Source organism: Orycteropus afer, unplaced genomic scaffold (genome assembly GCF_000298275.1).
Source record: "Orycteropus afer afer isolate SDZICR_OR568_19922 unplaced genomic scaffold, OryAfe1.0 scaffold00295, whole genome shotgun sequence".
In the NCBI taxonomy this organism is placed as follows: domain Eukaryota; kingdom Metazoa; phylum Chordata; class Mammalia; order Tubulidentata; family Orycteropodidae; genus Orycteropus; species Orycteropus afer.
The window spans coordinates 2,296,949-2,306,898 of NW_006921882.1; the positions used below are offsets into that span (position 1 = coordinate 2,296,949).

Sequence of the window (9,950 nt, forward strand, 5' to 3'; positions counted from 1 at the left end):
CACCTGCCCAGTGTCCACAGCAGGACTGGCCTGGGCCTCCCCCACCATGCCTCTCAGCCCCGCTGTCCCTGAAAGGGGACATCCTGACCCATCCTCTGCCCGGCAGGTTTCACAGGGGCAAGCAGCAGCACTGTGCTTCTGTCCTGTTTGGAAGTTTCTGGGCCAAGTGAGGCCTGGGTGGAGGAAGCCAAGAGCAGAAGGTAGGGCACACCCTGAAGGCAAACCCAAATGCCCAGCACCCCTGTGGGAAGCAGCCTAAAGCCCTTTGGTTCTTGTGGGTGCTGGGTGTTTGGCTCACCCTGTAGCCACCACACTCTTACTCACAGGCCAGGTGGGAGCTGCAGCTGTTCCCCCCTGGTCCCTGCCCTGAGGCCACCTTTGTGCCCACACAAGGGACACTCAGTTCCTCCCCTGCTCCTTGATCCGGCAGCCTGCACCCACGATGCATGGCCCCGCAGTGGGAGGGGACAGTGCCAGCTGCCTCAGGAAGCAGACCACATTGCTGACCTTGGCTTGCCAGGGATCTCCAGGGGGGTGGGGTGGGAAGAGCCATTAAGCTGCCTAATGACCCGCGCAGGCTCCTGGTCCTCAGGCAGCACTGCCGTGGGTGGTGGGGCTGCTGCCATCCACTGCCTGGTGACCGCTACCAGTTACCACGGTGCTGGGCGGAGTTTCCCAGGCAGGGAGGGCCCCAGTGCAGGGGTCGCAGGGCTGGTTCTTGCCTTCCTAGGCTGAGCTCACCAAAAAAAAAAACACAACAAACTCACTGCCATCAAGATAGACCCGACTCATAGTGACCCCTCCTTGGGTTTCCGAGACAGTATCACTATGTAAGTAGATTGCCCAACCTTCCTTCCGAGGAGTGGCTGGTGGGTTTGAACCGCCTGCCTTCTGGTTAGCAGTCAAGTGCCTTAGGCACTACGCCATCAGAGCTCCCCACTCAGGAAGAGTCCTCTGGATTTCCAGCAACAGCTGGGCTGGGGTGACATGGTCTTGGGGCCCTGTGTACAGCCCCAGATGTGTTCCTGCCCAGATCCCAGCAGGAGGCTGGGCCGAGCCTCCCAAGTACCCAAGCCTTCCTGGGACAGAGGACAAGACCAGGAGGTGCCGCGACAAGGTCACACCTGCACTGTCTGAGACAAGGTGGGTCAGCTTCACCATTTCACCCAGGCCTGGGGGACGGTTTGTGCTGGATCCTGGCTGGGCTCCTGGGTAATGGGAATTGGTCTCCAGTCCCCATCCCCATCTGCACAGCGTCACCATGACCGTGTCAGAGTCATGTGTGGCAGCACTAAGGAAATCTCGGACTCTGCCAGGGAGACCAATTTACCCCCCGACCCCACAGGGTGATGCAAGGGCCATGTGAGCCTGAAAGTGCCCAGCCTCTAACTGGCCTGGACCCAGAGAACTGGTTTCAGAACGCCCACACCAGGGACCTCACCTGCTCACACTCGGCTGAGCTTGGGCCCTCACCTGGCCCGGGACCCTCACCTGTGCACAGCCAGGCCATCGAGCTAGTCTCAGAGGCCCCTCCTAGCTTCAGCGCCTGGTTTGGAGACAAGGCAGCAGCCCGAGCCTGACCCGGGGGGCATCCCAGAGGTTGATTCCTAAACGAGGTCAGGAGATGGAATGGAAAGTGGGGAGGTTGGGCTGGGCTCCGGCTGTGCTTAACTCAACCCTGAGCGAGTTCTCCAGGCCGGAGCAGACCCGTCACACTCCTCAGACTGGACCCTTAGAGCTCCATCACCTCCCTTCCAGGGGCTGAGTGGGGCCGGGGCCACTGAGTGGTCAGCAGGCGAATGGCCACGTTGGCCATGAGGTCACTGCATCCAGAGGACAAGGGTAGCTGGGCCTCCTGGGCAGTGCTGACCCTGGCAGGGAACACAGTGGTGACTCCAAGGGCAGCCAGCCCCAACGCCACCCCCAGATCCCACCAAACCCAAAGCTGTCTTCTAAGCCCTAAGAGCAGGCCATCTCCATCCTCACGGCCATTAAAAACAAAAACCACACTGGACCCATCAAAGTATCATCTATAACAACAAACACCACACCCAGACCCGTATCAAGGTATCATCTTTTTAATTGCTTAAACTTATTCAGTGCAAAGTGAGGTAAAGAGCCTAGGCCAGGGGCCGGGGGTCAGGGGCCAGCCGTCACACCAGTCTGCGTCGCTTGGAATCCTGCTCCATGTCCTCAACCTGTGTGTTGGCCTCACAGCCCAGTGGGGACACCAGGTTCAGCAGGGGGTCCTCAGAGGCCCGGCCAAAGAGCGCCAGCAACAGGGCCACGCCAAAGCCGGTGGCCCGCTCTCCCTGTGGACAGAAGTCAGGGGATGCTCAGGCCTCTCTGCCTCGCACCCCAGGAACCCTCTCAGCTCATCCACATCAGAGCCATGGGCAGGCACCAGGCAGGGGGCATGGTCCCACCCTTGGCCCCAACCCAGGTCTCCCCGGCCCCAGGCCTTCTGCCGGGGAAGGCCACACTCTGTTCCCAGGGACTATGAAACCAGAAGCTGGGGACGGGGTGGGGGAAGCACAGCTGACCAAAGGCTGGGCCACAGGCAATGTGACCTGCCACATACAAAGTTTCCGATGACCTCATCCTACAGCTTCAGAGCCAGAAAGGGGCTCCAGATGATGGATGGACGGACGAGAGGGTGGGACAAGCCTAGGCTGCTGCTGGGCGGGGGTGAGGGTAGAGAGGAAGAGTGGCCGGCCAGCCAGATGGCCAAGGAAGTGTCCTGACTAAGAAGGGAGCACACCCGCAGTGCAGGAGGTTGCTGAGGCCACAGGCAGCCTGGAGGGGCTGCGGCCACTCACAGCGTGCACAGGCGCAGCGATGTCCAGATGGACCCAGACCCCAGGCCAGTCGAAGCCAATGTGGGAGGCTATGAAGAGGCCGGCGCAGGAGCTGGGGCTGTTGTCCCGGTCCTGGGTGGGCGGGAGGATGGTGACCAAGCTGTCTGGGTGCCCTGCCCCCATCCCTTAGCTACGACTTAAGCAAAGGGTCTAACGGGGACCCAAGTCAGGCCCCACAGCTAAGAAGAGGTCCCGGGGTGACACTACGTGCTGGTGGGGCACAGCCAGTCCACCCCGCTGAGCACACCTCCCAAGACCTGCACTCTGTGCCTGGCCCATAGCCCCATGTGTGCCTGTGGTCCTGTTCCTGCTCCATGCCCCCTGGTGTCCCTCTGAGCGCTATCCTAGAGGCACATCTCCTCACTGCCCCACCTCTATTCTGTGCCTGTCCCATGGCCCCGTGCCCAACCTGCACCCACTCTGTGGCCCAGTGTCCACCCCTTGTCTGCTCCATGGCCCTACGCCCACCCCATGTCTACTCCATGGCCCCATGCCCACTCCGTAGCCCTGTGCTCACCCCTAGTTCACTCCGTGGCCCTGTGCCTACCCCATGCCCACTCCGTGGCCCCATGCCCACCCCATGTCTGCGCTATGGCCCTGTGCCCATCCTGTGCTCCCGCCATGGTTCTGTGTAAGTGTCTCCTCAAGGGTACAGTCTGTCCCCTGCCCTCCTCCACCCCACACAGCTGTACACCCACCGCCACCGAGTTCTTCATGTCAGCCACAGCTGAGGTGAACTCGCTGAAGTGCAGCTCAGGGCAGTAGACGAGTGGGTGAACCAGGTCCCCGCACTTCCTGCCAGCTGTCACACAGGCCACCTCCCATTCCGCACTGTTGGTGAGCACTGCAGCGTGGTACTTGCCCGTGGCGATGCCCTGGCGGGGGATGGAACAGTCGGTGGGGGTGGACGGAGAAGCCACTGTGCCCACTGAGCACCAGGTGGCGGGTCCCCTCTCCATCTGGTCACGTAGGTTCAGTGACAGCCCCCCACACCCAAGGCGGGATGGGGCAGATGCCCACCTGTGCCCCAGTCAGCGTGGCCATGTCCAGGATGATGTCGGCACCCAGGTCCTTGCAGGCATAGGCTACGCCATCAGCTAGCACCAGACGGCCCTCCGCGTCCGTATTGTTGATCTCCACGGTCCTGGGGTGCAGAGACCCTGCCAGTGGGTGTCCTGGGTGCTGGGATGAGGCCCTTTGGATGTGGCGCCTACAGCCTGGCCCACTGTGCCCCCCCCCCCATCAGTGTAGCATGTGGCCAGAGCAGAGGCCTGGTCACACCTGTGCCCTGGAAGCCAGGGTGAGCTGTTCAGCTCCCCAACCTCAGTTTCCTTATCTCAGAGCTGGGAGCTGTGGGGTGGGCTACGATGGCACCCAGAGAAGGTGCACCTCTGGATAACATGGATGACCACCTGCTCCCATCCTAAACACAGGGCACCACCACGGGCTCCCGCTACCACTCCCCAGAACTGCATCCCAAGGGCTAGGGGCTCGAGCAGGGTCTCCAGGGGGCAGGCTTCAAACACCCAAACATGGCAAGCCAAAGGGTGGCGGGGCCGGGCCCCTAGCCCAGGGAACGTGCGGGCCCCTGTCTCCAAAGCTGCCATGCCCCTCCTGGGCCTCGGGCCTCATGGCTGCTCAGGTGTCCTGGTGCAGGGTGTCCTCCCAACAGGACCTGCCACTAGGCTAGAAGCTCTTCCTGAGGGCCTGGGAGGGTGGCACACCCTGTGGCTGGGGGGTGCAGTTGGGTGGCAACAGGCCCTAGGGATGGGCCCCAGCTTACTTTCCTGAGTACAGCAGGTGGATGTCGTCCGGCCTTGTGGCACGGGGTCCCACTGCATTCTCCGCTAAGCAGAACACAGCATGGAGGTTATCTTTGAAACCCTGCAGGAGAAAGAGGGCAAGAGCCCCAGTTACATGGGGGCAAGGGGGGCAAGGGCGGCAGGGAGCCGGGAGCTCTGTGGCCCAGCAGCAGACAGACAGACAGAGCTGCAGGGCTGGGGCCTGGGAAGTGGCCAGTGTCCCTCCCTGGCTAGAAGCAGTCTATCTCCACACTGAAGAAAGGCGCACACGTGTGTGCGTGCGTGTGCGTGTGCATGTGTGTATATGTCGTCGGGGGACCAGAAGGCGGCATTTTAGGGATCGCCAAGCTGGCCTCAGAAATGTAAGCTGCCGTTCGTTTTCGGACACCTGACGCAAGTTGTGTGCACCCAGATACGGACATTCATGTAGAGGTGTCCCCAAGAAGCTCAGAGGGGCTTTCCCCTGGGGGCAGGCATGGTCCAATGGGACGGCGCCCACCCTCGGCGGCTTACACACCTCCCTCAGTCCCGCCCTCCCACGTGGCTCTTCACCCCGGGGACTCTTCCACTGTAGGAGCAGAGCTGCCGCCAAAGCTAACACACAGATGACGAGGCCAGGAGAGGCCGGGGCAGGCACCGGAGCTGGGAAGCCCGCGGGGTCGCTGCCCGCCCCCACCCACGCCCCAGTTCATGATTTGGCAGGTCTGGGGCTGGGCCAGAATCCGCATCCCAGACATGCTCCCGGGAGACGCTGATGCGGTTGTGTGTGGACCCCCTTGGAGAACAGCTGGGGACACTCGGCACACAGTCTCAGCCAGATACTGGGGTACAGAGGGGCCCCTCAGGCATTAGAACTTCAGTCGCTCAAAGCCAGCCATGTAGGTTTGAGACCCATCAGTCCAACAGAAGAAGCGGGTGGCCAGATAGAGTGCTGGGCAGGTGCTTCAGGGACAGCTGGGGAGGGTCTTGAGGCCACGCTGAGGATCAGGCGTGGGCCCCCGGTCGCTGGAGCTTAGGGATAAATGGGGTGGTTGCCTCCTCTCTTTCTCAGAGAACCTGGATAGGCCCCTTCTGCTTCCAACACCCCCTGACCCTGGTGCACTGCGCCACCCTTAGTATTGGACTGGCACGTCTCTGCCTTTGAAATTTTTAAAATATTTCACTTAGAAATAATGTCATCTCTTTCCACTCGTCCTTCTTTCTCGTCTCTCCCCGCCTCCTGAGCTCTATCCCTGGGCAACCGCTGCCCTTTGGATCTGTGTGGAGGCACCTCCCTGGGGTGGTGTTCACTTTACAGGCCTGAGACAGTAAACACAGGGAGGAGGTGGCAAGAGAGCTGCTACACTGTGGGGATTTGCAGTCAATGTCATGAAACAAAATGCGTATGAATTATTGAACAGAAAGCCAATTTGTTCTGTAAATTTCCACTCAAATCACAATAAAAAGCTTTTAAAAATGTTTTAAAAATAAAAGAAAACTTTAAAAGATTTCAGGTTACAAAAAGCCATACAAATGATGCCCGAATACCTTTCACCTAGATTGCGCGCGAGCTAATATCTTGCACACGACTGCAGTGCAAGGGTCGAGATTCAGGCATTTCCATTGGTGCCACAGTCTGTGAGCTACAGTGTTGCTTAAATGCCACCACTATCCCTCCAATGTCCTTTCAGAGGCTGGGATCCAAGCTTGGTCATGCATGGTAGCAGGTGAGGTCCCTGTAGCCTCCTATGATCTGGACCCGTGCGTGGCCTTGGCACTTGGGTGCTGGGTCTGTCTGACGCTCCCCCACTTTCAGACCCAGGTAGAGGTGTGTCCTCTCCAGTGCAGCCTGTCGGGAGGCACCTCCCACTGGTGTCCTGTGCCTGGCGTTTTGTCTTCTGGGGCTGCCGTCATAAAACACCATGGTGGATGGCTTTCACAACAGGACTGTATTCTCCCAGAGCCTCTGCTGGAGGCTGAGAGCTGGAGTTCAAGGCTCCACGGGGCCATGCTCTCTCTCTTCCGGCTTCTGTAGCTCTTGGTGCTCCTTGGCCTATAGACGGGTTATCACATGGCATCTGTCTCCCCCCATGTGTCTCTGTCAATTCTGCTCTCTTCCCAAGACACCACTCAGAAGCAGTTAGGGTTAGGACCCACCCTGCTCTGTATGGCCTCATTAACAAAGGCAATCCCCCGTTCCCATTCACAGGTACAGGGTGAGGACTTTCACACAACTTTTTGGAGACAGAATTCAATTCATGACAGCCAGCCAGGTTGGCACAGACACTTGGTTCAGGAGATGCCCGCCATGTTTCTGCACTGTAACTGGCATGGACACCCTGTTCCTAATACCCTAACACCGTGTTCTCACCACACCGTGGCCGTCGGGTTGTAGCATCCGTTGATCTCTCTCACCTTCAACAATTATGACCACACCGTTTACGTGATGACTGTCCACTTCCTCCATTCTTTCCATGGTGATGAACTGGAACTCCACTGTGAGAAATGGTTTTCTTCCCCCATTGATTTACCTGCTCGGTCCACCGTGTGGACATGGGGGTTCTTATTTTATTCTGTGGGTCATAATCCGTTATGACCAATATTTATTTTGTGCTGGTCCTTTTTAAGGACGAAGCTGGCTCGGGGACTCAGTGGGTGTCCAGGCTGGGACTCTGGCATGGGGCGGGCCTTCTTCTTGAGCTGTGGGGGGGTGGGGGTCCCCAGCACCTCCAGATGGCATGGCTGTAGCACCCTGCCATCTGCATCCACTGCCAGCTGATGAGTCAGTGTTAACTGCCAAGTGGCTCCCGTGAGCAGGGACTTGAGTCAGAGTGTCGACCTGCTGGGTCTTCCTCAGCCGGCCAGGCAGGTGCCGGGACAGTCCTCGCACGAGCGGCCAAGGAGCCTCCTGTGCTGGCCGGGTGCTCCTCCAACGCCACCTCCCCCAGCGCCACGGGTGAGCGTCAGCTGTGCCGGCAGAGTGTGGATGCCCCGCAGCGGGGGAAGTGTCCGTATCCTCTGAGAAGCTCATCTCCCAGGACCACTGGGCCGGGGGCAGGAGGGCAGGTGGCTGGCAGGCTCGGGGTGGAGCGCTTCATCAGATGCTGGCCATGAACCCTCGTTAGTCTCCTGTCAGCAAAGGGACGAGAGCTTGCCGACATGGCTCCTTCCCACCGCCCACCCCGGGCTCTGCAGAGGACGGCCACCTGGGCTCTGCAGGGACTCTGCTGCAGCCACTTCACCTCACGAGGAGCCCCGGAGCAGTCTGAGCACTCACTGTACCCCACGAAGTCCTGGCCATCCCAGAGCCTGAGCCCCCACTCCTCTGAGGGTGAGAGACAGTCGACCTCTCTTCCGAAGGCCACACTCTGACCCGTCTGGCCCGTTTGCCGAGACCTCTGCTCTTGTCTCTCGTGTTACATTCACCCTAAGGAGCCCAGCCCCCAGGAGGCACCTCTGTTAAAGGTGTCTTGTGTTTAGTGAGATGGAGCCAACCCTCTCAAGCTGCCAGGAAGGCTTTCCACATCTGAGAAAGGCCCGTGGAATAGCCATGCTCACCATCCCAGCTGCCACCGGGCCTCCCGGGCACCAGGGCCAGTGGGTAGGGAGGGGCTGTCCAGAGCCTTCCACCTCAGACAGGTGCCGACCCCAGAGTGAGGCCCCTCCCAGGGACTCGATGTCCCTGGCTCCAGCTGAGTGTGCATCACCTCTGCTCCCGGGGGCCAGAGCCTCGACCCCAACGAACGTTGCAAGCCTGTGCCATCACGACCACCCCCTTACCGCCACGGGGTGCTGCTGCTCCTCCCAGAGCAACACAATGAGAAAGAGTCACCACACTGGGTCCCTTCACCAGGGGCTCCCCAGAGTCACTGCCACCGGGTCCCTTAACCAAGGGCTCCCCAAAGTCACCACCTACTGTAGTCACTTAACCAGTGGTTCAAGTCTGGACCCAGTGGTCAGGCCTCCTGACCTCTCACGGTCTCTCTCCTCCTAAATAAGCCCTTGCTAGGCACCAGGCATGGGGACCTTCTTGCCAGGTGGGGACCCAGGGATCCTGGGCAGCTCTCTCAGAGGGGCTCCCTGGGTCTTGGCAGTTCCAGGGGGGTGGGGCTTGTTGCTTGATGAGCAGGTCCCAGTGGTCTCCAGTATACCGGGCATGGGGGCATGGTCCCTCCTGGCTCACACCTCAGCCAACCCCTCCCGGGCCTTATCTGAGTGAGCAGGCCAGTTGGGGCAGGCCCTTTCCACCTTGGATTAGAACTGGACCCGTGGAGCCTGACTGGCACAGGTCAGGGCTTGTGATTGCAGGAGTGGGTGCCCCCATGTGGGGTCTCTGGCTGTTCCCCCTCTCTTGAGCCTGGCCCCTCCTCTGTCAGGGTCCCTTACCTGTTTGATGGCGGCTCGGAAGGCTCCCAGGATGGCTGCAGCCCCACCGCAGTCGCGCTTCATCCCGGGCATGGTGGTCTGGAGGAGACGCAGTGAGAAGAGGGGGTCAGTGCAATGCTGAGACCAGCCATGGCCCCCCACCCGCCGAACACCCCATCTTCCCCTGTGTGGGTCCTTGCCAGGTCACTTAGGCACCCACAGAATCCAGGGTCCCTCCAGGGCACAGCACAGGGGCCATTTGCCTCCACACCACTGCCAATGCCGCCTTCCTATGGGAGGGTGCACAGGCTACTCACTTGCTGCCAGCCTCCCATCTCCCCACCGTCCCCTATGGGGCAAAGGCTGACTCCTCCCTTTGATACCAAGAACCTTCAGTCACCACGTGGCACATCTCTGCTCCTCGTCCATCTCTAAGGGGTCGGACGCCCCAGACACTACCCTCATCACATCATCACTGTCAGGGACACCCTCACCCCACCCTCCAGCAGCCGGCCCATGTGTCCTGGTTAGGCTCAAGGGAGGAGCCTTCCAGGCCCTCCTCCCGCCACAGGGTAAATGCTCTTTTCCAGAAACTAGTCAAGAATGGTTACTCATTTTTATATTTGACAGGGACCTGACTCTAACTGACAAGTTCATGTTTTAAAAGAACAGGTCATCAGAGGTGAGGATTTGAGCTTGAATTCACTGAGTGGCTTCTGAACCCCTGTAACGTCACGGGCCTCTAATATTAACAGAAAGTGTTTCTACACATATGGAGCCACGTTTACAACCAAGCCTCAAGTGCAAAGGCTCCGTCCAGCACCACTGGAAACAAGCCATCCCTCCTGACCCAGTCTGTGAGAAAGCACATGAGTGTTTACACAGCAAAGAGGGGCTACAGGTCTGGGATTGAACCATGGGCAAAATGGCCCACACAGACAACGCC

The 9,950-nt window shown here is 59.6% G+C and overlaps 1 protein-coding gene across 1 annotated transcript in view; it reads right to left on the minus strand.

The window, feature by feature from the left end:
* Nucleotides 1-2,153: 2,153 nt before the first annotated feature.
* The window catches only part of NPEPL1 (aminopeptidase like 1), a 35,397-nt gene continuing 27,600 nt past the window's right edge, over nt 2,154-9,950 (minus strand). Inside the window, exons 9-14 of the mRNA XM_007951497.2 lie at nt 9,026-9,103; nt 4,642-4,742; nt 3,879-4,002; nt 3,557-3,733; nt 2,820-2,930; nt 2,154-2,312 (exon numbers count right to left, since the gene is read on the minus strand). Of these exons, the coding sequence (XP_007949688.2) occupies nt 2,154-2,312; nt 2,820-2,930; nt 3,557-3,733; nt 3,879-4,002; nt 4,642-4,742; nt 9,026-9,103 (750 nt within the window). The remainder of the gene's footprint in view (nt 2,313-2,819; nt 2,931-3,556; nt 3,734-3,878; nt 4,003-4,641; nt 4,743-9,025; nt 9,104-9,950) is intronic.